The 26,704-nt window shown below is 38.9% G+C and overlaps 1 protein-coding gene across 1 annotated transcript in view; it reads right to left on the reverse strand.

Moving 5' to 3' along the window:
* NECAB1 (N-terminal EF-hand calcium binding protein 1) overlaps positions 1-14,595 on the reverse strand; it is a 233,566-nt gene extending 218,971 nt beyond the window's left edge. The window contains exons 1-2 of the mRNA XM_047782941.1: positions 14,333-14,595; positions 1,905-1,929 (exon numbers count right to left, since the gene is read on the reverse strand). Coding sequence (XP_047638897.1) covers positions 1,905-1,929; positions 14,333-14,431 — 124 coding nt within the window. The 5' untranslated portion in view covers positions 14,432-14,595. The remainder of the gene's footprint in view (positions 1-1,904; positions 1,930-14,332) is intronic.
* Between the last annotated feature and the right edge of the window lie 12,109 nt (positions 14,596-26,704).

A 26,704-nucleotide genomic window follows, 5' to 3' on the forward strand; every position in this document is an offset into this window, starting at 1 on the left:
TTCTCCAGAAGCTTCTCTTTCATGTGAGATAGATTCCAAAAGCTAAATCTGTACCCTAGCAGACAATCTATCATATAGCTTATATCCTATTATTCCCTTTGTTATCCCACCACCAATTATGAAATCCATAAGGTATTCTATCATATGAAGGTCTGTTACCCAGAGAGTAATAAGTACATGTAGCAGCTATTTATTTGCAAATATAGAATGTAATGAACACATGGTACAGAAAGATTTTTTGATGCTGATATCCTCTCATTTACATGTATATCCACTATCTTTTTTCCCTATTTCAATTCCATATGTATGGTAAAGAGTCTGGGTTTTTTTTTTCCACTAAACTCTGTAACAGAAATGACTAGAATGTTACCAAATGTCCTAAAAGCCAAGAGACTAAAACGCAAAGACAGCTCAAGCTTTCAGTAGTATACTGATAACATTGATCCTAATAATACCAGCAAAATGAGCAGGTATAAGTTCTTAATATATACCATGCACTGACCTGGAGAATTTACATATGTTATCTAATTTATTATTCAAAACTCCAAGTTTGAGAAAACATTTTGATGGATAGGCATAATTAAATATTATCAGATTTGGGAGTTCCCGTCGTGGCGCAGTGGTTAACGAATCCGACTAGGAACCATGAGGTTGAGGGTTCGGTCCCTGCCCTTGCTCAGTGGGTTGACGATCCGGCATTGCCGTGAGCTGTGGTGTAGGTTGCAGACGCGGCTCGGATCCCGCGTTGCTGTGGCTCTGGCGTAGGCCGGTGGCTACAGCTCCGATTCAACCCCTGGCCTGGGAACCTCCATATGCCGCGGGAGCGGCCCAAGAAATAGCAACAACAACAACAACAACAAAAAAAGACAAAAGACAAAAAAAAAAGAAAAATTATCAGATTTGGGCCACTATTTTATTGCTCCTTGGATTAACATTTTTTGTTGTGTGAAAAGGCGTAGATTGACAGTGAAGCTTTCCTTGATCAGGCTGCTTAATGGCTAGACTACGACATATGTCTGTCAGATCTAGATTCTCTCCCCATAGATTAGAAATCAGATTTCAAGAAAAGGAGTCCTTGTAAACTAAATTTGTCAAGAAATTCTTGTCAAGAATATAGTTCTATTATGAATTTATACTATAGCAGTGGAATAAATTCAATAACCTCTGATTTGGTATTCTATGGAACAAAATTTGTAGTAGAATAAAGGAGCCAAAAGATATTGCTTATTGCAGCTTTTTATAAGGTTAAAAAATTGGACTTTGGGCAGGCATCATTTAAACTGTGGTTTCTTTGACAAAACAATTTTCCCTTAGGGTTCCTCTTTCCTCTCTGCCTGTATAGATTATCCACCCCAGTGCATAAACTTCAAATGGGAGATTTGTGGCCAAGAGCCATGGAATAAAGATAATTCTGATAACACATGCATCCATATAATAGTGAAGTAGCAGTCCCCAAGGCCACTATAAAGTTCGATGTGGAGACCCTATACTTTGGTGCTACACAGACTCAAGTTCAAGTGTTATCTCTATATTCTATTAACTCTAAGACATAACAAATGCAAAGCACTTGCCCCAATGCCTAGAACACAGTAGACACTCAACAAAAAGAAGCTGTTATTACCTTAAAAATAAATTTAAAGCACAAAAGGGAAAGCCAGAGCCCAAGTATGATGGCTCCTTACTTCAAAGGCATAAATTCCATCTTCCCGTCAAATACAAATACCTCTGTCAACTTCTAATGAGTATCTGTAGCCATGAACTTGCCTAAAAATCTTACAAGTACAAGAAACTGACATTTTATGTGTCAATTTCTTGGGTTCCCATCTCTCTTCCATATTATTCTTTATAAAGTGATCTAAAAGGTAATAGATTAATAAATAGAAACTATAGATTTTTGGTCTTACCATTTTTGTCTGCTCTCCTCAGTATCTGGAAAAGAAAAAGGACACATTTTATCACCATTTTTTGTAAGCATGGCAGGGAGCATTATACTCACACGTAATTTACCCATTATTAAACATAAGAAACACCAATTTAAAATAAAAGTTTTCCAATTGAAACTTTTATTTATAATAGTCAAAATTAAAAACAACCCAATGTCCATAAACAAGTGAATGGACAAAGAAGCCATCGTATATCCATACATTGAATACTACTGAGCAATAAAAAGGAATGTGCTTTTGATGCATACAATAACTTGATGGATCTCAAAGTAATTATACTGAGTAAAAAATGTAGACACAAAAGAGGTATTATTCTACTTATATAAAATTCTAGAAAATGCAAAGAGTAAGAGCAGATTAAGGGCTGTGTAGGAAATGAGTAGGGCAGGGCTGGATTATAACAGGGCATGAGGAAACTTTTTAGAGTGGTAGACATTTATTTTCTTGATTGCAGTAAAAGTTTCATAGATGTATAAATATGTGAAAACTCAACTTTACACTTTAAATATGAGCTATTTAGTGCAAGTCAATCATATAATAAAGTGGGGAAAAACAGAAACAATATTAATAAATTTTGGATAATTAGGAGCTCATGTGCCTATACTATATCTTACTTTATTTTTATGAGCTAGTTGTATTACCTGGCAGTATTTTAACTTATCTTTGATGGGTATGAACTGCTTGATTATCAAGAATCTTTGTAAAGATTTTCAATTTTCTCTGGTAAACCAATCTCCCCTCTACTCTTGGCCTTTTTTGGGGAGAGCACTAGTTAACAGAGTGTCACAACCTGTTTGTAGAGACTACTCAGGAATTAGCACAATAAAGTCAAAAAAGCCTTGGTTTTGCTTGATTTGTCAAGAAAGACACACTTTTTTTTCTGTTGACTTTGAATCTACGAAAGTGCAGATAAGAAGCTTCTGTCAGCCTTTTTGTGATTGTATACAGTGTGGGTTGAACTGTGTTGCTCCAAAACAAATGTTGAAGTCTTAACCCCTAGTAACTGTGAATGTGACCTGGTTTGGAAATAGGATCTTTGTTGTAGTCAAACTAAAACAAGATCTTATTAGATTGGGGCTGAATCCAATGACTGGTGACTCTATAAGGAGAGAAATTCAGAGATACAGAGACACAGAAGAAGGCTCTGTGATGACATGGGCAGGTATTAGAGTGATACTGCTGCAAACTAAGAAATGCCTAGGGCTGATGGTTACCACTAGAAGCTAGGGGACAGGCATGGAACAGATCTTCCCTAGAGACTTCAAAGGGAGTATAGTCCTATCTACACCTCGATTTCACCCTCTAGCCTCCAGAACTGAGAGAATAAATTTTTCTTGTTTAAACTACCCTTTGTTCAGTCCTTTATTATCGAAGCACTAGGAAATTAATATAATATACAACCTGGAAATAACCAACACTCAGGAATGGTGTGTCAAGAAGTTCCTGTTGTGGCTCAGTGGTTAACGAATCCAACTAGGAACCATGAGGTTGTGGGTTTGATCCCTGGCCTCACTCACTGGGTTAAGGATCTGGTATTGCCATGAGCTATGGTGTAGTTTGCAGAGAGGGCTTGGATCCCGTGTTGCTCTGGCCCTGGTGTAGGCCGGCAGCTGCAGCTCCAGTTAGACCCCTAGCCTGGGAACCTCCATATGTTGTGGGTGCGGCCCTAGAAAAGACAAAAAAAAAAAAAAAGGAATGATGTGTCAAAAGATTGAGAGAAACTGGATCACAAGGACACTCTCTGAGTCCCTGATCACTTGATCCTGAAAAGACGACCTTTGCTTTTCATTACAAGAGTCAATAAATTGTTTTAATTTTTAAATCTTAAGATAGTTTGGGTTATTTTTTCTGTTAGCAACCATCAAATTGGTCCTAATTCATACTGTATATTAATAGAAAAATCTGGGTAAGATAATACACAGCTTTGTCATACATAGTACCAAAGAAAATGTCCCTTCACCATATTACAAAGACAAGCTTTAATCAAATGAAAGGGGTAATTAAGGACTGCTCTTCCTGAGCAATTTATAGGTATGTTTAATACCTATAAATACTCTTATATTTAGGTCATCACTTCTTGGTGGCCATCTAGAAATATCAGCAACAGTTTTCGTTATCAAAGTTTTCTGTTTACTGATTTCCACTACAGAAATATAATCTACCTTTCCTTCTGCTGATTTCATGGAGATGAAGTATGCATAAATGTATTCATCACTACAATGCATTTTTATTATAAAATACTAATATTATTGCTAAAATTTCTCCCCTGAAAAATTTCCAGTAACAGATATGTATCACCCGGAACTGAGTGCATAAAAGTTGTCCCCTTTTAAACTAAATTTATTTAATTACTGCAGTAGGACTGCTTTCAATAGTAAGAGCTTATATGTTTAGAGCAAAACTAGACACAGCTTCTTTTTTACAATACAGAAGTAATTTCTAGTGGGGATTTTGGAAGTCCATTTCTCATTTCTCCATCATAACCAGCTTCTTCCTCTCCTCTGAAACTTGAAGACAGAGCTGGGGAGAAACAAAACATAGTCTATTTCTTCCTTTGACATACTCTAAGATTCTATTTCAAGCTCTACTGTATCCTGATGCATTTGAAATAATTACAATAGGAATAACAAAACACCAGAGACTTGGACTCAAGACTGTCATCATCTCATTTCATAAACAACAATCTTAAATAACATTCATCTTCTTATAGATGCAATTAAGACAGTTATTTTTAACTAAATATGAACAGAAGTGTCTCTGCTGTAAATTTGCCTGCGAGCCCTCAGACTAATAAAAAAAGGACTTGTAAATGAGAATTGAGTTCATTATGTTATGAACCATAGTAATCTGTGTCAGATAATCTTACTGGTTGCTTTCACAAGATAGATAATAAATACATTTAAATATCATGGTATTAAATGTAGATGGTGTTAAGTTTTGGCAACAATTTAAGGATTATCAAATAGCATCCTGAAAGATATTCTTGGATGGCTTAAAATTCTTCACTTTTCACTTTAAGTTATTGAATGCAGGTGTTGAAATGCAAATATTACCTTGGAGGCATAAAAAATTAACACTATCAACACTTACTGAACTAATATTTGCTAAGTGCCTCCTCTCATGTACCAGGTTAAAATTAGGTAATAAGATGAGCTATCAGTCACTTAGTAGACTCCTAAGAAACTGGGCTATGGGGCAGGGAGTAGGGACTCATCCAGAATGTTCCATTCAGGAGGATCAACCTAGCAGTTGAGTCATGGTGTGTGGGCCTGGACACCTACCATGTAGTTTTGCTACCAGGCAATTAGTCATCATGAGATAGGATGCAGGTAAATGGACATTGAAAGATGGATGGGGAAAAGGTAATCAGTACATACTGATTTTTTACTAAAGTATAGTTGATTTACAATGTTCCTGCAATTTCTTCTGTATAGTAAAGTGACCCAGCCACACACACACATGCTTTCTTCTTTTTTTAATACTATCTTCCATCATGTTCTAACCCAAGAGACTGAGCACAGTTCCATGTGCTGCATGGTAGGACATCATTACTTATCCATTCTAAATGAAATGTTTGCATCTACCAACACCAAACTCCCGGTCTGTCCCCTTCTCTCCCACCTCCCCACTGACAAACACAAGTCTGATCTCCATGTCTGTGATCTGTTTCTGTTTTTTGTTTTGTTTTGTTTTTTGTCTTTTTGCCATTTCTTGGGCCGCTCCCATGGCATATGGAGGTTCCCAGGCTAGGGGTCGAATCGGAGCTGCAGCTGCCGGCCTACGCCACAGCCACAGCAACGTGGGATCCAAGCCGTGTCTGCAACCTACACCACAGCTCACGGCAACACCGGATTGTTAAGCCACTGAGCAAGGCCAGGGATCGAACCCACAACCTCAGCGTTCCTAGTCGGATTCGTTAACCACTGCGCCACAATGGGAACTCCTCTGTTACTGTTTTGTAGATGGGTCATGTGTGCCATATTTTAGACTCCACATATAAGTAATAATACATGGTGTTTGTCTTTCTCTTTCTGACTTACTTCACTTAGTATGAGAAACTTTACTTCCATCCATGTTGCTGCAAATGGCATTATTTTGTCTGTTTTATGGCAGAATAGTATTCCATTGCATAAATGTACTACATCTTAATTCATTCATCTGTCAATGGACACTTTGGTTGTTTCCATGTCTGGGCTTTGTGACTAGTGCTGCAATGAACAGAGGGGGTGCATGTATCTTTTTCAATGAATGTTTTGTCTAGATATATGCCCAGGAGTGGGATTGCTGGATCACATAACGGTTTTCAGGAACCACCACCATACTGCTTTCCATAGTGGTTGTACCAATTTCCTTTCCCACCAACAGTGAAGGAGGGTCCCTTTTCTTCATGTCCTCTCCTGCCTTTGTTGTTTGTGAACTTGTCAATGATGGCCATTTTGACTGGTTTGCAATGGTAGCTCATTGTAGTTTTGATCTGCATTTCTCTAATAATTAGTAATGTTGAGCATTTTTTCATGTGCCTGCTATCTCTATGTCTTCTTTGGAGAAATGTCTATTTAGGTCTTCTGCCCAATTCTCAATTTGAGTTTGTTTTTTTGTTGTTGAGTTGTATGAGTTGTTTGTGTATTTTGGAGATTAAGCTTTAGTTGGCTGCATTGTTTGCAAAGATTTTCTCCCATTTTGTGGACTGTCTTTTCATTTTTTAATGGTTCCTTTGCTGTGCAAAAGCTTTTGAGTTTTAATTAGGTCCCATTGGTTTATTTTTGTCTTTATTGTCATTATTCTGATACTAATTCTGACACTTTTTAGAAGTATTTCATACAAATTAGATTTGAAAATAAATAGTCTCTGTATTATTTTGTGGGTTTGCCTATCATTTTTGATGCATTCAGCATGGAACAATGATGTAAAAATAATAGTTCAAATTTAGCACATATCCTTTTTTCTCAGTTTCCTATGCTATGATCTTTTATTTCATTCTCACGACAACCTTTCAAATTAAATATAAAACTCATTATTTTTACTGATATGGATATAAAGAAAATGAAGCAAAAGCCAACAGTGGTGGTAAATCTCTGACTTTCTGATCTATGGCTAGTTTCTAACTAGCTGGATATAGCTAGCCATGTCATTAATAGTATCCTCAAAAGCAGTTAGAGTTATTTGTTAAAGCAGTGGCACTGGAATATAAACACTGAAAATCAAAGTTTTCCTCAGATATGGAAATTAGTCAGTGTGATGCAGAAGATCAATTTCATTTTTGTTCCTCTTTGGAAAAGGGAATATCTATCACCTACTTATTACAACCTGATCATAATTCAAAAAGCAATCTTACTTAGCAGTGCTACTAGAATAATGAATCAAATATAATTATATATTTATAATTTAATTTTTATTTTTGGTAAAAGCAATATGATTCAGGAATAAAGAACTCAAAAATCCCTGAGTAACAAATCCTTTTTCATGTCACATAGGGTTAAATTTTTCACAAAATATCTCAAATTTTCACAAGGGTTACATTTTTCACAAAATATCTCAAAGAAAAGTGTAAACAAAGTATTTTCTATTCAAGATAAAATCCAGTGGCAGTTTTGTGGAGACTCTATCATTTTACTGGCAAATAAGCACCTCTCATATGAAATCAGTTGTATATTTTTATTTTTAAATTATAGAAATAAATATAAGAACACAAAGTTGTCCTATTCATAGAGTACACATTCTTTCAGAACAAGGACCTGAAGCTGTTTATTTACTGAACTTGGGAACAATCATGCATATATATAAAATAAATGAGATCTTAATTTCCTCTTTTTTCTTATTTTTAAGTAGCAGTTTGAACTCTTGGGCTAAGTAGGTGTGTGTCTTAGTGAGGATGACTTTCCATTTACATAGTTCAATCCATTCATCTCTACAGAATCACTGCTTTTAAACAGTCATAGAGAAGGGTTTTGGCCAGGATGGCAGAGTAGGAAGACCATGAATTTACCTCTTCCCATGGGCAGAGGTATTCTATTTACAGAGCAACTATTGATGAAAACGACTGGAATCTAGCAGAAAAGTTCTCATACACTGAAGACATAAAGAAGGAAATAACATGTGGGCAAAACAAAAAGACAATCTACTGAAAGGGAGAAAATATTTGTAAATCATATGACCAATAAAGGATTAATATATAACACATATAAATAGCTAAAACAACTCAACATCAAAAACAAACAACTCAGTTAAAAAGGGGCGTAAGAACTGAATAGACATTTTTCCAAAGATGAAATACAGATGGCCAGCAGACACATGAAAAGATGCTCAGCATTGCTAATCATGAGGGAAATGGAAATTAAAACCACTATAAGATATCACCTCACCTGTCAGAATGGCTATCATCCATGAGAGCACAAGTAACGAATGTTGGCTATGATGTGAAGAAATGGGGACTCTTGTTAATTGGTATAGCTACTGTGGAAAACAGTATGGAGGTTCCTCATAAAATTAAAAATAGACCTACCTTATGGCTCAGTAATTACACTCCTGGGAATATATATATGAAAAAAAAAACAAAAACACTAATTCAAAAAGATACATGCAGCCCAGTGTTCACAGCAGCATCATTTACAATTGCTAAGATATGCACACAACCTAAGTGTCCATCACAGAGGAACAGATAAATAAAATGTGGCATACACACACATGCATGCACGTGTGTGTATATGTGTGCACGCACACACACACACACACACTCTGGAATACTACTCAGTCATAAAAAATAATAAAATTGTGCCATTTGTAGCAACATGGATGGACTTGGAGGGCATAATGCTAAGTAAAGTAAGTCTGACAGAGAAAGACAAATACAGTATGATGTCACAAATGAATTCTAAAAAATACCACAAACTAGTGAATATAACAAAAAGAAGCAGAATCACAGATACAGAGAAAAAACTAGTGGTTGCCAGTGAGGGGGGCAATATAGGAGTGGGGTAGTGGGATGTACAAAGTACTGAGTGTAAGATAGGAACGAGGATGTATTGTACAACACAGTGAATACAGCCAATGTTTTATGATAATTATAAATGGGAAGTAACATTTCAAAATTGTGTAAAATTTTTAAAAAAATTGAAAAAAAGAAGGAACTACAATAAGACATGTAGGATGGGTGGAGACATCATATAATTAAGACTCATACTTCCAAGGTGGGTGACCCACAATGAGGAGGATAATTACAATTGCAGAAGTTCTCCCAAGTAGTGAGGGGTCTGAGCACCAGGAAGACAAGTAAGCCCTCAAAACATTTGGCTCTGAAGGCCAGTGGGGCTTACTTATGGTAGAGCCAGAAGACCCTGGGAAATATAGACTCCACTTCTAAAGGGTGGATACAAAATCTCACACACTCCAGGACCCATGGCAGAAGGAATCATTTGAAATAAGCCAAGGTCAGACCCATTTGCTGATCCTGGAGAGCCTTTGGGAGAGGCAAGAGACAAGTGGAGCTCACCCTGGGGACACAGACAGAGGCAGCAGCTATTTGGGATGGAGGAGGCTTATTCTATCACAAGAACATAGGTGCTGACAATTGCCATTTTGGAATCCTCCCTTTTAGCTTACTAGCCCCAGGGCCCAGACCTGTCCACCAATCTGTGGGCACTAGTATTGGGCCAAGCAAAGCAACTAGCCAGTCAAGGACACAGTCCAACCCACCAGCAGGCTTGCTACTTAGGAACCTCTAACCCCTCAGCTTCTCCAGGACATATCTCTGTCCATTAAAGGACTCAGGACCCATCCCCGCACACCAGTGCTATGATTCTAGCCTCAGAATCCCCAGAGCTTGGCATCCAGAGACCTTGGGACCCAGCTTCTCGGACCAGCTCCAAAACCAATCTCAAACACCAACTAGCACTAGCTCCAAAACCAATCTCAGACACCAGTGAACAAACACAAGCTCAAGGAACACTTAGACTCCAGCCCTGCCAACCAGGGCACTGAAATCAGTCCCAGGACCTCTGCAGACCCACAGGCTGCTGTGTAATACTGACCCCATAAATCAGTAGGCTGGCACAAGCCCCAGGGCCCAGTGGACCCTGGCCCTGCCCATCATCAGGCCAGTACAAGAATGGAAGAAGTAGAACTACCACTGTTTGCAGATTTCATGCTATTATACACATAAAATCCTAAATATGCCACCAAAAAACTACCAGAACTCATCAGTGAATTTCGTATACAGATTAATTAACATATAGAAATCTGTTGTATGTCTTTACACTGACAATGAGCTATCAAAAAAGAGATTAAGAAAGCAACCATATTTACATTTATATAACATCAAAAACAATAAAAGCCTAGGAAAAAATCCAACCATGGAGGTAAGAAACTTGTAAATTTCTTTCAGAAAATTATAAAACACCAATGAAAGAAATTGAAGGTGATATAAACAGATGGAAAGATATACATGTTTATGGATTAGAAGAATTAATGTTGTTAAAATGACCATACTACCCAAGGCAATCTATAAATTCAAGGCAATCTCTATCAAAACACCAACTGCATTCATAGAATTAGAACAAATACTTGTAAAATTTGTATTGAAATACAAAAAACTGCAAATAGCCAGAAAATCTTGAGACAGAACAAAGCTGGAGGTATCATGTTTCCTGATTTCAAATATACTACAAAGCCACAATTATCAAAACAGTATGGTACTGACAAAAAAAAACAGACACAGATAAGTGGAACAGAATAGAATCCTGAAATCAACCCACACTTATATTATCTATGACAAAGGAGGAAATATCTATGACATACGGGGGAAAAAGCCTCTTCAATACTTGGTATTGAGTAAACTGAACAGCTACAAGCAAAAGAATCAAACTGGACTATTCTCTCAGACTATGCCCAAAAATAAATTCAAAATGGATTAAAGACTTAAACGTAAGACCTGAAACTCTAAAACTTCCTGAAGATAAAATAGGCTGTATGCTCTCTGACATCATTCTTAGTAATTTTTTTTTGAATATGTCTCCTCAGTCAAGGGAAACAAAAGCAAGCATAAATAAATGGGCCTAAAAACCTAAAAGTACAACCTTTTGCTCTGTGAAGGAAACTATCAAAAAAATGAAAAGGACATTTACTGAATGGGAGAAGGTATTTGCAAATGATATATCCAATAAGAGGTTGATATCCAAAATATACAAGGAAGTGGTACAACTCAACATCCAAAAACCCAAAGACTCAATTTAAAAATGGGAAGAGGATCTGAATAGACATGTTTCCAAGGAACATATACAGATAATCAATAGGTACATGAAAAGGTGTTCAACACCAGTAATTATCAGGGAAATGCAAATCAAAAGAACAGTACGTCACACTTATCAGAATGGATATTGTCAAAAAAGACAACAAATACAAGTGTTAGGGAGGGTGTGGAAAAAGGGAACCCTTAAGCACAGTTGGTAGGAATGTAAATTGGTGCAGCCACTACAGAAAACAGTATGAAGAGGCCTCAATTCCACTCCTAGGTATTTATTCAATGAAAAGGAAAACCCTAATTAGAAAAGAGATATACCCACCCCCCTCACGTTCATGGCAGCCTTATTTACAATAGCCAACATATGAAAGCAACCTAAGTACCCATCAATAGATGAATGGATAAAGAAGAAGTGGTAGATTGATAGATAGATGATAGATAGAAAGATCTAGACATATGCACAATAAAACATTACTCAGCCATAAAAAAAGAGTGAAATCTTACCATTTGTGACAACATAGATGGACCTTGAGGGTATTAGGCTAAGTGAAATAAATCAGATAGAGAAAGATGAATACCATGTGATATCACTTATATGTGGAGTCTAAAAAACAAAGCAAATGAACAAACATAACGAAAGAGAAACAGAGTTATACATACAGAGTGGTTGCCAGAGGAGAGAAGAGTCGGGACAGGAAAGAAATAAGTGAGGGAGATTGAGGTACAAACTTCTAGTTGCAAAAAAAAAAAATGTTACAGGTATAAAATGTATAATGTGGGGAATACAGCCAATAACTGTGTAAAATCTTTGGTGACAGATTTTTATCTAGACTTATCACGGAGATCATTTTGAAATGAATAGAAATTTCAGTTCTCTATGCTGTTTAACAAGAGCTAACATTGTATTGTGGGTCAATTACACTTCAAAATCAAACAGACACATTCATAGAAAAAGAGATCAGATTTGTGGTTACCAGAGACATGGGGTAGGGAGATGGAATGGGATAGATGAGACAGTCAAAAGGCATAAATTCCTGTACAAGATACATAAGTACTAAGGATGTAATGTACAACATGATAAATGAAGTCAACACTACTGTATGTTACATGTGAAAATTGTTAAGAGAGTAAATCCTAAGAGTTTTCATTACAAGAGAAAACATTTTTTTTTCTCTTTCTTTAAACTGCTATCTATATGAGATGATAGGTGTTCACTAAACATACTGGGGAAATCATTTCATAATATATGCAAGTGTACACAAATACATAGTGCTGTATGTCAATTATCTTTCAATAAAACTGGAAGAAAAATAAATAAATAAATTTTCTCCAGAAAAATAAAAAAGTCATAGGGAGGCACTTGATATCCTTGGGTGAAACACCGAAGATAGATCAGAATGAATGAAGGCCCCTCTTGCCTTCTTTGAATCAATCTCATAACTGTTTATCCGTAAACCTTATCACTGACATGATTTTCAGGAACTCTAACTCTATCCCTGAGGATTTCCTTCTCTGGTGTGCTGTGTGCCTCCTCCTTCTCCCACCTCAGTTCCTCAGGGGCTTTTTTTTTTTTTTTGCCTTGAATGGCAAGACTTAAAAAGTATAGTATCAGCCAGTGTAACCAATAGCACCAATAACAACATCTGATTGACCCAAACTAAGCAGAGATTAGTGCTCATGAAAAATGAGGTATTAACAATCCTATTGAGTGGAAGGAATGGGAATCCCACATATGCACTGGTGGGAAGAAGATGGCCCACCCAGAAAGCCTGTATTTCTAATTGCAACTGCACGGTGATGAGAGAAGCTGGCCAGGAAATGCAGGTGAATCTTATCTATATCTTTTGTCCTACCCCAGGTTTAATTATTGATGGAGGTTTCTCAGCTAATCCATTCAAAATAAACTTGGGAGGGCTCCCTGCCCCCTCTTCCTTATATTCATTATCTCTGCTCCACCATTATGATACTGATAACTTGATTTCCTCATATTTTAATCTCTCCACAAATAAATGTATTTGGCCTCTGGCCCCCTCACTTCAACTTTTATAAGAAATGATAACTCGGGTTAGGGGAAAAAGAAAAATCATTCTTCAATGCCCTCTGCCCATTTTTTTTTATCATGACAGAATTGTCCCCACTGAGCCAGAAACTACCTCAAGGGACAGGACGAATGTGACAGCTGAGGGGCTGAGAGTGCTGAGAGCCTGCAGGCAACTGAGGGATAGGAAAACCATAAAACCTAAAGGCAGAGGAAAGAGCTAAGCAAAACGGTGAGAAATATAGAGAATGGCAGGAAGGGAGAGTAAAGCAAAATTGAGAAATAAATAAGAAATAAAACTGCTACAGAGATAGAAACCACAGCATGAGGGCAGAAAAATAGCAGAGAAAGGGAAAGAAAGAATGAAAAACGATTATTCAAAATCAGAGAAATGGAGTGAGGGAATCAATAAGCAAGCCACGGTGAGGACCAAAAGAACAACAGCTAAATTCTAGAATTGATGAAGATAATGACAGTAATTACAACTTGGAGAGTTACAGAAGGCCAATAGCAGGAAAGAAAAATGTAAAAATAGGAGATAGCAGCGAAAAAGGAATCATTATGAAAGTCTTGGCGACTGCTGGTAATAAAAAGAAAAATATGTTTTCAAGTGATTGTTTTTTGGGGATGGGGGGGTTGTTGGAGGATGGCCGGCATAGCAATCTCTGTTGATTCCCCAGATCACTTTAGAGCGTGGGAAAGATGGGAGCTGAAAATAGGGCATATTGGAGATGAGTTGGGACAACGCCAACACCCCCCAGCTTTACCCCCTTTAAAATACTCTATTCACCTGAATGGAGACTGTTGTATTTACAAACCTAGTCCCTATCGAAATCCAGGCTGTTGGGGAATTAACTTTTGGGAATATATTAGGGGTTGTTAAGCCCCAGGTCGCAGGACTGGGCCAGCCCTTTTGACAAGTTGAGTGTCGGTTATTTCCCAGGCATTTGCCTGAGTGGTTTTCCAGGGAGAGAGGGAAGCGAGGTAGGAGCTAGTTCTCTCAGGTGTTCTGGAGGCAAAATACCGGCTGATGGACACCTGGCTGGAAACTCCTCCTTCCAGCGAAGAGGAAAGCCCCTGAGACACATCGACCTAACCCCTTCCCTTTGTACTTACGTCTAAGAAGATCGACATGCCCTTGGACAGCTGCAGCGCGGAACTTAGCTCTTCTGAAGAGTTGTTGGAGGACGACGACGTCTCCCTAGATTCCTCCATCCTTGGGAGCCCTGAAGACCAATGGCGCTGGCGAGAGCACGGCTAGGCAGCCACACAGGCTCAGGCAAGGATGCGCCGCACTCCCTACCCTCTCCCAAGCTCCCGCTGCTAGGCTCCGGATCAAGAGCGGATGTTCGCTGCTCCGAGAGCCTCCCTCCTGTCTCTCTCTGGCTTATTCTCCACCTCCTTGTCTACGTCCTCCGCGCTCCCACGCATTCCAACCCGCGCCCCCTCTTCCCTTGGCTGCGCCGCCTGGATCGCTCGTCTCTGCTGGTAGCAACGCGCTGCTCCTCTTGGGGGCGGGGTGGGGGGTGCGGACTCTGACCCCCCGCACTGCCATTAGGCTTGGGAGTAACCCTGAGGCTTCCGCCCAGTCCACAACGGTCCCACAGGCGGAGAGGAAGGAGGTAGCCCACTCAGAGAGGGGGAACAAGTGGAGGGTTATCTGTCCTGAATAAATAAAACACAAAGTAAGGATGCCCCCAAACTCACCCCTGGGTAGAAAATAGTTAGATTCCAAGATGTTTTGCCAACTTTGCTTTTGTCCAAGTACACCTGTCTTCCCCACCCTCCCCAAAGACTGGTAGGTAAATAGATATCACCAACCAACGAGGTAGGGGGGGCGGTTAATGTGGGGATTAAACCACTTATTTTTGGAATCTTGAGGCCCCGGGTTCAAAACCTGCTCTTTGTTGATTTATCTTGTGATCTAGCAAGTTACTACATCTTTTCGCCTCGGTTTTCATCAGTAAAATGGTCACGATGGTGCTACTTACCTCAAAGCATTCTGGGGCTTAAATGTGGTTAGTGCCATGGACAAAGGTATGGACGCTGCATAGAGTGAGCAGCCAAAAAAAAAAAAAAAAAGTTCTATGGGAAAAATATTGTCAGATCATGGTCAAGCAAGTTTTCCAAAGTTGAAGTCACAATAAAGGATACAGTCCCTATCTATGTTTAAGAGAGGGTAATTATTCAAAATCTGAGGGCTTCTGTAAGAGCTGCAAAAATGGTAATCTCACCTTCCATCAGGAGAAATATCCACTGTTTATTGGGCATCTAAATGTGCAAGACACATTCGAGTTGCTGTGGGTTACAAAGTTGAACTATCTTGGAGTAAAATGAGCCAAAGAGAATAGTACCTTTTCCAAACAAGGCTCTGCCTGTGAGAATGGATGAAGTGGATCCAGATCTCTATTTTGTGGCCTCCAAGAAAAAAAAAATGTCATTTCTATAAAGCACGTGCACAAACAACCTAACACAGGACAAAATGTGAGTTCCAAAAGGCATATAAAAAGTTCTATATGAGTTTCCTAGGAGAAATGATTTATTATCTTGCTAATGGGACCAAGAAAGTCTTGATAAAAGAGGTGGTATTTGAAATGTATCTTGAAAATTCCTAGATATATATCTGATAGAAATAGAAAGAAAAGACATTCCAGATGGAACAGCAAAGTAAAGGCATGACACCCAGGAGAGTCCATGGGAATCTGTAATTAGTCTACTGGAATCCTAGTCCCTACCCAAGGCTTACTAAAGCAGAATATAAAAGTATGAGATCCAGGAATCTGAGTCCCTCTTTTTTCCATGATTCATATCCTGGTGCTCGGTAGCAGGTAGGACTGGGGCGGGGGGAGGCCCGATAAATCACCTTGGGCACAAAGTGTAAGGAAGTGTTACCCTGTATTTGCATGATCCTGATAGTGCCTGTCTTCTTAAATTTTGCATCGTTGGCATCTCAGTTACCTCACCCAAGTCCCAGACTTGCTCTGTAGATCAGTGTTTGCAAGAAATGGATCCAATCGTTTTCAGTTCTGGCTGTACATCGGAATTACCAAGGATGTGTGGCAACTTTCAATATAGCCACAATTTCGTTAACTTCCTATAGAAACGTGAGTCCCCTTTCCTTGAATCTGAAGGACTGTGACTGCTTGAATGCATAAAATGCACCAGAAGTGATGCTATGTTTTCTGAGTCTAGGTATATAAAAAGCCTCACAGGGAGTTCCCTTTGTGGCTCAGTAGGTAAGGACCAGATGCTGTCTCTGTGAGGATGTGGATTCAATACCTGGCCTTGCTCAGTAGGTTAAGGATCTGGCATTGCAGCAAGCTGCGGCATAGTCTGCAGATGTGGTTGAGATATGGTGTTGCTGTAGCTGTGGCATAGGCCTGCAGCTGCAGATCCAATTCAACTTCTAGCCTGGGAACTTCTATATGCGACAGGTGTGGTGTAAAGAAAAAAAAAAAAAAAAAGCCTCGCCATTCCATCTTCTTCAGTGGAATATTTGCTCTGGAGCCTTGGGATCGCTATAGGAAATCTGACTACCTTGAGCACCATGCACCGAGGAAGCCCAAGCTATACGGAGAGGCATCTGTAGACACCCTGACTGAAAGTACCAGCTGAACCCAGCCTTTGAGTCATTCCAGCCTAAGTGGCAGAAAAGTGAATAAAGAAGTCTCTAGATGATTCCAGACACAGCTATTTGAGACACGCCTAGCCATTTGTGTTATCTCAGCCAAGGTCTCAGACATCATGGAACAGAGACACACCATCCATCAGTGCTGTGCCCTGTCTAAATTTCTGACCCACATAAATCAGGAGCATAATAAAATGGTTACTGTTTTATACAATAAGCCTTGGTGTGGTTTGTTTTGTAGCAATAGATAATAAAAAATAAGGAGCTTTAAAAAAAACAGGAAAAAACAAATTGACGCCTTTGTTCATATTCAGGTTCATATTCAGTTAGCATGCAGTGGTACCTAGGCATCACTGTTTAAAAACAAACGAACAAACCAACAACAAAAAAAAAACAAAACTTCCCAAGTGATTATGATGTGCAGCCAAGATTAAGAACCACTGAAATGATCTATACCGTACATTCATGGAAGCAACAGAATAAAATATCAGAAGACAGGGGTGATGACAGGGACAGAATTTTGGACTTAATTAGATCCTTAGAGACTTTAGACTTAATCAGGGCAGATACTGATTAGATCTGTACTTTGGAAATATTAATCTGACATGTTTGCATGATTTTGCCTTTTTAACTACAAATCTGATTGTCTGAACTGTCCCTTTATTTTGACAACTGTTCATCAAAGAAAATACAAAATCATTAAAATCAGACTGGCCATTCATCAAAAGGATACTGGTGATTCGAATCACTGAAGAAGAAAAACCAGAAGGAGAGGGTGCGGGGAACTGAGCATGAACATTGGCTACCAAGTCTATAAAACTAAAATATTATTTGTTCCTGACACTGGATGGAGGATTGAATAGATTTTTCTGCAACAAGTGTAGTTTAAATCTTACCCCTCTAACCCAAGCTGTAGGTCCCTCACTCCTTAAATTCAGCCCTGCAAGTGGTAATACTATAATGCAAATCCTATGGTAACAAGAGCATGTGTTGAAGAAGACTTTCTGTAATTATAAATGAAGAATAAGAGAATAATCAACAATTATTATTGAAAACTAGGGAGCTGTTTGTAACTTCAGAAAATATGTTCCTTTTACCTTTGCTGACATGAATGATATTTTCTCTACCTGCAGCTTTGCTTATTTCCTCTAATGGTCTGTCAAGAGGAAACATAAATTATTCAATAATCCAATAGTCATTAATGTTTTTTACTGTTTCAATGTGCACACCATTATTGCTATAGCTGAGTTCTCTATTTAATGGAAATGTGATGTTCATAGACGGCTTCAGTAGAAATGGATGGCAATTAGATTTCCATTCACAGCCAAATTCAATAGGCACTACAAAATGGTAACCACGTTTTTGGTTTTCTTTTTATGTAGATAGTGTCAATTTTTGAAAACTGTTTTCACACATTATTTTTATGAAACACAGATGCTTCACTGTGTATAGTATCAATCACACACAGGAGACAGCAAACTTGAGAGAGGAAATGCATCTTATTACCAACTTTGTGGCCAGATCCTGGTGTGGGGAGAGGAATGTAATTCTAGATTCCAGCTCTCAGGCTTCTTATAATAAGACTTTGACAAGAGGGTATTTCTAACATTTCAGGAGATGAAAGCCATGTGGGGATGCATTGTATTGCTGCTTGAGGGGAGGAACTATTACCTAAATGATTTCAGATAGCCAGACATCTTACTTATATTTTAAAAACTGTACAGAAAGCTATCCTTTGGCACGATGACTCAGAATCCTTTCAGTCAGTTTAGTGGACATTTTTATTGCTTTGGAAACCTAAGATCAAACCTTCTTCCTCCTCTAGGGACCTGTCCCATGGTGTGGATCCTGATCATGGGCAAGACTCATCTTTTCTACAGAAGAAAGATGGCCCTTCTCTCCCTTCCCCTGGCAGCTGGAGCAGAGTCTGAGATCTATGCTCAGCCTACAGGACGCTTCACTTGGGACTTTAAATCTGGATCAAGGGACATGAAGGGAAGCTTATTAGTGTCATTGTGCAAAAGAGTGTAGTGGCAAGTGGTCAAAATGCCAGCGGTCATATTTGCCAACCTGAAGACAAGTTGACAAATGTGATAGGGAAATTTTGGCTGTGATTTCAGTAGTCTTGTCCTCAAAGCTTAATCTCCAGCCTTCCTATTGCCTTGCGGTCCTTCCAGAATACAAAATATGTGTCTTTCTCTGTCTGGCTTTCTTCACTTAGCATAATGCCCTTAAGGTCCATTTACAGTTACAAGTGATGGTATTTCCTTATTTCTCAAGGCTGAATAGTATCTTCTTTATTTTTCCATCAGTGGATACTTAGGTTGTTTCCATACTTTGGCTATTGTGAATAATGCTGCAATGGACATGTAGGTGCAGATATCTCTTCAAGATTCTGTTTTCATTTCTTTGGATATATACCCAGAAATGAGATGGCTAGATTATACCATATGGTAGTTCAAATTTTAATTTTTTCTGGAACCTCCATATTGTTTTCATGGTGGTTATATTATGGGAAATCTAGTTAGAAAACTCTGAAAAATTAGTAAGAGTTAGTTTTTGATGATTAACTCCAATAAGCTCAATCTAAAATTTTCCTGTTAAATAGAGCCATTTAGTAAGTCACTGGGGAAAAACTTGGTAGAAAAATTAATGCTATTTGAACATTTGTTTAGTGCCTGCTTCATGCCACCAACTGAGAGACATAGCTGAGGAAATGATGAAAAAGACTGATCCTCAGTCTTGTAGAACTTAAGTGTGACTTAAGGAGACAATTTAATAGATAATTTAATGGATAATTTTAATTCAGTGAGACAAGAGGAACACCAGAGGCTTGCAGTGAGTGCTGAGAGAAGACAGAAGGCACAGCTCTCATTAGTACCTATTCTCCATAAACTTTTATGTAACTGTAGATCATAAAATTAGGACTCAGTTATAGTAAGTGCCACTGGGCCCCAAATGGTTAACCAATAATGGCTATTTTCCTATAAGCTATTTTGCCCTGAGGATAAATTTTTTTTCTGTTATGCCACTGTATGAGTGAAATAAAGCTCCTATTTACTGGTTTATTCACCATAGAGTTCTTCCATCTTGAAAAGGAAGCAAAGCCCAAGGAACCAGTATAATCCATTAACTCTTTGCATTGCTACAGTCAGTACACCCTATCTTCATCACTCTCATAGGCAAGCTTTCTCACCTGTAACTACAAGGATGAGGAATTGTGTGCAAGGGGTTTTGCAGTGATAAGCAGAGACTGTGCTGAACAAAGATAGTTATTGTTATCCCCAGCAGCACCACTGCTTTGCATTCATATCCTAGAACCTGAGATATTTCGTAAAAAGTGCATGGTATAGTATCTGGTACATAGGGATCTGGTAAGCAGTGTGGTTGCTATTACTGTGAGATTGCTCTCTATAGCCCTGGTCACTGATCACGCCTTCCTTCTTAAAACTCTTATCCCAGCTTTATGATCATGTTCTTCCTCAATTTAGTTTTCTTTGTGGGATCTTCTAATTCTTCTAGTTTTCTAAACTAATGCCATTTTTCTGTAAACATGATGCTAATACAATATTGTAAGTCAACCATACTGCAATAAAATTTAAAATTTAGAAACCTATATATAGAACTACCATATGACCCAGCAATCCCACTCTTGGGCTTATATTCAGACAGAACTTTCCTTGAAAAAGACACATGCACCCCTATGTTCATTGCAGCATTATGCACAATAGCCAAGACATGGAAACAATCTAAATGTCCATCGACAGATGAATACATTAAGATGTGGTATTTATACACAATGGGATACTACTCAGCCATAAAAAAAGAACAAAATAATGCCATTTACAGCAACATGGATGGAACTAGAGACTCTCATCCTGAGTGAAGTAAGTCAGAAAGAGAAAGACAAATACCATATGATATCATTTACTTGGAATCTAATATTTGGCACAAATGAAACTTTCCACAGAAAAGAAACTCAAGGACTTGGAGAACAGCCTTGTGGTTACCAATGGGGAGGGAGAGGCAGTGGGATGGACTGGGAATCTGGTGTTAATAGATGCAAACTATTGCCTAAGTAATGGATAAGCAATGAGATCCTGCTGTATAGCACTGGGAACTATATCTAGTCACTTATGATGGAGCGTGATAATGTGACAAAAAGGAATGTATATATGTATGTGTGACTCCTTCCCTCACTGCTACTTACCTTGCCTTTATTTTATGCTCCTTCCTATCTAGTCAGTTGCAAGAGTTTTTTTGGAATCCACCCACTCCCTTCTATCCCCATTGCAACCACACAAGACCAGAAAACTGTTCATCTCTCACCTGGAGCAGTGGCCTAGCCACCTTCCTGGCTCCCTGCCTCCAATCTGCCCTCCCTTTAAGCCATGATTCACACACTGACAGAGTGAGTCTTCTGAAATACACAGCTAGGAGTTCCTGCTGTGGCACAGCGGGTTAAGGATCCAACTGTAGCAACTTGGGTCACTGCAGAAGTTCAGGTTTGATCCCCTGTTCTGCACAGTGGGTTAAGTATTGGTGGTGTTGCTGCTGTGGCGTAGGTCACAGCTGTGGCACAGATTTGATCCCTGGCCCAGGAATTTCCACATGCCACGAATGTGGCAAAAAAAAAAAAAAGACATCTAAGCACAGCACGGAGCTACTAAAATCCTTCCTCAGTGCAGCCTTCAAGATAAAATTGCTTTTGCTTCTGTCATCTATTCCCCATCCTGACTCTTCCCCTGACTTATCATTCTGGTCACACAGAATTACTGGAGTAGAATGGAGTGGTTAAGATAAATTCTGATATCCAAAAGATCTGTGCTCAAATCCCAGCCTAGCTTCCTATTATCACTGAATAACACTAAAGCATGTGACTTAGCCTCTATTTTTCTCCACACTCAAATAGAAATAAGAATCCTAACTATTGCATAGGATTTAGATGAGGATTCAGTTAAACAATGCATGTAAAGCACTTAGCGTGGCATCTTGAGCAAAAATAATAGCACAGAAAAGTGACTCTTTCTTTCCCATGCTCCTGGGCTGTTGCCCTTGGCATTCTCTGCCTAGAATACACAATTTTCTTTAATTGGCCTGTTCATCACTTAATGGGTTTTAGAATCAGCTCAGACATTTTCTTCTCTCCAGAAGAGCCTCCCTCCTCCAATGCCCCCACCAATCCCCAGGGCTGGCTTGGTTTTCCCTTCTCATTTACATATCACTCTTTATATACCCCTTTCATGTTTCTTATCATATTTTTTAAAAATAATTTTTATACCCTCTCTGCCCACTTACATAAACTCTGAGATACTAGAGAGGGAGAAATGGATTTTTCATTTATATCTTATATCAGGCAAATTGCTAAATACATGGCAGGCACTCAATAAATGTGCAATGAATGAACAAAAGAAGGAAAGATTAAATAACTCATACTGAATATAGGAATCAAAGTAAGAGAATGAAGGATTTTAGCTGCTTCCCTGGCATAATATCCAATTACATGAATTGATGATAAAAAAAAATACAGAGACAAAGCATAAGGGCCTCAGGATCTGGAGGCAGCATTATAAGCATGAGCTGCTGAAGCTGGACAGAATTAGTGCTGGATTACCAAGAATGTGCTTAGGGATATTGAACAGGGGCATTTCAATCCCCCCAAAAGAGAAAGGTTAAACATTGATCAATTTAGCTATCATTTCACAATAAAAATATAGAAAATTGCTACTATAATTTTAATAAACATTTATAATTTTAAAAATTCAGGTTTGTAGGGAGGTGGAAAAGAGGACCTGACATCTCTTTGTAGATGCCACAAGGGTTTTACACAGGCCTTAGAAACAGGCTTCCTTCCCTCTGATTTGGATTCTTCATACAAATGTGTACATTTAGGGATCTCACAATGAATCCTGGGGTTGTGTCACTAAGCCCAGGGAAGCCAGTGTGAGAGAGTGCAGTAGGAGTGGGATTTGGGAGCCAAATCCAGCTCTGAAGTCATGAGCAAGTCAATCTGAATCTTAATTGCCACTTTGTAAGATTTATGTGGGATTAATGAGAATGGACATAAACCTGGCTGTAAGCACTTTGTGGGCAAACCCTGGATGTTTTGTTCACAGTGTACCCAGTGCTTAACACTGTTCTTGACATAGAAGAAGAGATCAGGAGTTCCTGTTGTAGCGCAGGGGAAACAAATCTGACTAGGAACCATGAGGTTGTGGGTTCGATCCCTGGTCTTGCTCAGTGGGTTAAGGATCTGGCGTTGCCATGAGCTGTGGTGTAGGTCACAGACATGGCTTAGATCTTGAGTTGCTGTGGCTGTGGCATAGGCCGGTGGCTACAGTTCCGATTCAGCCCCTAGCCTGGGAACCTCCATGTGCTGTGGGTGCGGCCCTAAATAGACAAAAAAATAAAACAAGATAAAGAATAGATCAATGATATTGGTTGGATAAGTCATTAACCAGTAAACAATAGGGTCATCATTATATGCACAATATGGGAACTTTATTAACCTCAGAGAGGTGTAAAGAAAGAAGGTGAACACCTGGAAGACACTGTCTTAGTAATCAAATGTCCACAATCAGGTAGAGGGTGAAAACTGCCCAGTTTCACACCGTTTGGCATTTTCCCCTCTTAGTTCCTCCTCACATGAAAGGGGGGGTTCCAATGCATTTGACATTTCCCCTTAAAAATACATATTAGCCTCTAATTAGGGAAATATGTAAGAACAGACTAATTACACAACAATTTCTTCAAAACAGAGTCCCCCGAAACTGAAATGTTATCTAGTTTGTGGATGAGTCAAGGTTATTTGAAACCAGTGTTTGAAAACAATTTTTAAATTATTTATTAAGCTACCTTTCATTGTAGAAAAGTTGGAAACCATATTCTCATCATACAGCTATTTATCTAGTATGTGTTTCAGAATCCACAGCATAAACCTCTTATAACATTTTTTATGAAGAATACACGTCCTTTTGGACTGTGGTACATCCTTGAAGTAAGTAAGTTCAATCCTATTAAATACCACATATGTTTTTTTTTTTCTTTTTAGGGCTGCAACTGTAGCATATGGAAGTTCCCAGGCTAGTAACTAGGGGTTGAACTGGAGCTGCAGCTGCCATCCTATGCCACAGCCACAGCAATGCCAGATCTGAGCCATATCTGTGACCTACACCACAGCTTAAGGCAATGCCAGATGCTTAACACACTGAACGAGGAGAGAGAGAGAAAAGGAGAGAACGCTGGCTCTTCAACTTTTGACTTGTGTCACTTTAGGCAAATTATTTAACCTTTTTGTGCCACAATTTCTCCATCTGAATGTGGACTGATAATGGCATTTACCTCATGGAAAGTTATGAGAATAAAATGATATATTCCATGCCTGGCTCAAACTAGTTGCTCAACAAAAGTTAATCATTATTAAGTAACAAGCAGTTATATTAATCTTTTCATGGTTATTTGTTAATATAAGCAAAAAAAGGGGGGCATATGTTTTGATGGAAAATTTTAGTCTTTTTTTTAAAAGAAGAATGGGAATTATCTTTGACTTCCCTAATCCCTCAAAAATCCAGGAATTCACCAGGGCTTATGTATTCTACTATATAAAGAGTTCTGTATTCTGTAGCCCTCCATTTTTTGCATTTCTTTCTCAGATTTCCCCAGAACTACAGCCTCTTTCTGGAACTCCATAACTCTCATATTTCCTTCCCCTGTTAATGTCCCAACCAATGTCAGAGCAATGATCCTGGAATATATGATAATTTTTCCCTGCTCATAAATATTCGGTGGCCACCATTAACCTTGGGATTCCTTCAAAATAAATATTTGTGCCCTTTGTATTGCTCTCAAATTCATGAAAAATCCAGTTTCATCTCTCCAAATGAACTTCCAGAAACACAATTATAAATGTATGTGTACACATGAACACATATACATGTGCAGGCACATACATGCCCATCTATTTGTGCACATATGCACAAGTTTCCTTCCATTCCTCACCTCCATGTTTTACCTCCTCAATTCCTAATCATTTCTCTTCTTCTTTTTTCTTCTTTGGCTGCCCCATGGCATATGGAAGCTCCCAGGCTAGTGTTGAGATCCAAGCTGCAGTTGCCACCTATGCTACAGGATCTTTAAACTACTGTGCCAGACCGGGGTTGAACCTGCATCCCAGTGTTCCAGAGACACTGCAGATCTCCTTGTGCCACAGCAGGAACTATTCTCTTTTTCATTCTTTTTTTGACTGCACCCAGAGCATACAGAAGTCCCAGGCCAGGGATTAAGCCTATACCACAGCAATGCCCCAATTTACTGCAGTGACAATGCCAGATACTTAAGCCACACAAGAACTCCTCCATTCATTATTTAGGTTTCAGTGTTTTGTTGTTGTTGTTGTTGTTGTTTGGTCTTTTTGTCTTTTTAGGGCCACACCCACAGCATGTGGAAGTTCCCAGGCTAGGGACACCACAGCTCGCGGCAACACCAGATCCTTAACCCACTGAGTGAGGCCAGGAATTGAACTGGCAACCTCATGGTTCCTTGTCGGATTCGTTTCTGCTACGCCACGACGGGAACTCCATAGGTTTCGGTTTAAAGCTCATTTCCCTTAGGAAGCCTTAGGTAGCACTTCAATCACTCCATACTTTTCTAATGCAAACCCTCACAATTTCTGCTGTGTTTATGGATTGCAAACTCAAAAAATGCAGAGGTCAGTGTACCTGCTTTCTTCCCTCTGAGTATTAAGCACATAATCCTTCATAGTACCTTAGCAAGTATTATTGAGTAAAATTTATTGCATGATAAACTGCCATGTTCACTCTGTTCTCTTTTAAATTCAGCAAATCATTACCTCATATAAAAAAGAAATATTTAAATGTAATGAGTTATATATTAGTTTCTTTTATGGAAACAAGGCATGAGGACAACTTGTAAACAAATAAAATGTTGCAATGTACCATTAAATACTTTTCCCGAGTCTGCACTACAGTGAGCTATTGAAGCTTTCTTTTCAGAAACAGTACGCATTTAATGTTAATTTTAGCAAAAGACAAAGAAATATTGAAGGTGAGCCAAAAGAATTCATTTCACAGTCCATCATTTTCTACCTCAAAAAGAAATCAGCATTCAGTTTATGATATGGGAAAACTAAATTCAACTTCTGAGGAAGGTAGTTAGGCAACTTGTATTAAAGTTAAAATGTTGATGCCCTTTATCCCAGTCCTTTTACTTCTAGGCACTTCTCTTTAAGGGGATAAGCAGACAACATCACAATCTTAGCCTTGATTGTCCAAAAAATAGAGTCTGAGGCAAAGTTTACTTGGTCAAGCTTTTATTGGGAGGTACAATCCTAGAGCAACAAAAGTGGTGGAAAAGGGAAGCCAAGAAGTGAAGGAAAGGAAAGAGAAAGAATAAAAAGTGATACTTAGTGAGGTGGCCACAGTTTCACAAGAAAATATAGCTAGTCACTGGCTCATGTCAGATTTCTCTGGTCTGGCTGTATAGATACACTGCACCTGGTTACTCTCCTGAGGCAGATGACCTAGGGAGGGGTGTGTGTGTGAATATGTCTGTTATTTCCTTTCCATCTTTTGTCTTTCCTTCCTCAGTTTACCTCCCCATTCCACCTCCACTCTCTGGGAATTAAGTACTCCTACAATTCCAGGGTTGTGATACTTGGTTCATCCAGGCAGCCTAGGGAATCTAGATCTAACCCTGTCTCCACACAGTGTTGCAGTACTGTGCTCCATCTAAATTGGGAAGTCAAAGGAAGAGTCAGAACCTCCATGGGTCCCTTTGAAACTGGCTTGGACTACAGCTGCCCTGCCTGCCTTGCCTGCCAAAACTCTCTCTATGTGAGTCTC

The sequence above is a fragment of the Phacochoerus africanus genome, chromosome 6 (assembly GCF_016906955.1).
Source record: "Phacochoerus africanus isolate WHEZ1 chromosome 6, ROS_Pafr_v1, whole genome shotgun sequence".
NCBI classification, from domain to species: Eukaryota; Metazoa; Chordata; class Mammalia; order Artiodactyla; family Suidae; genus Phacochoerus; species Phacochoerus africanus.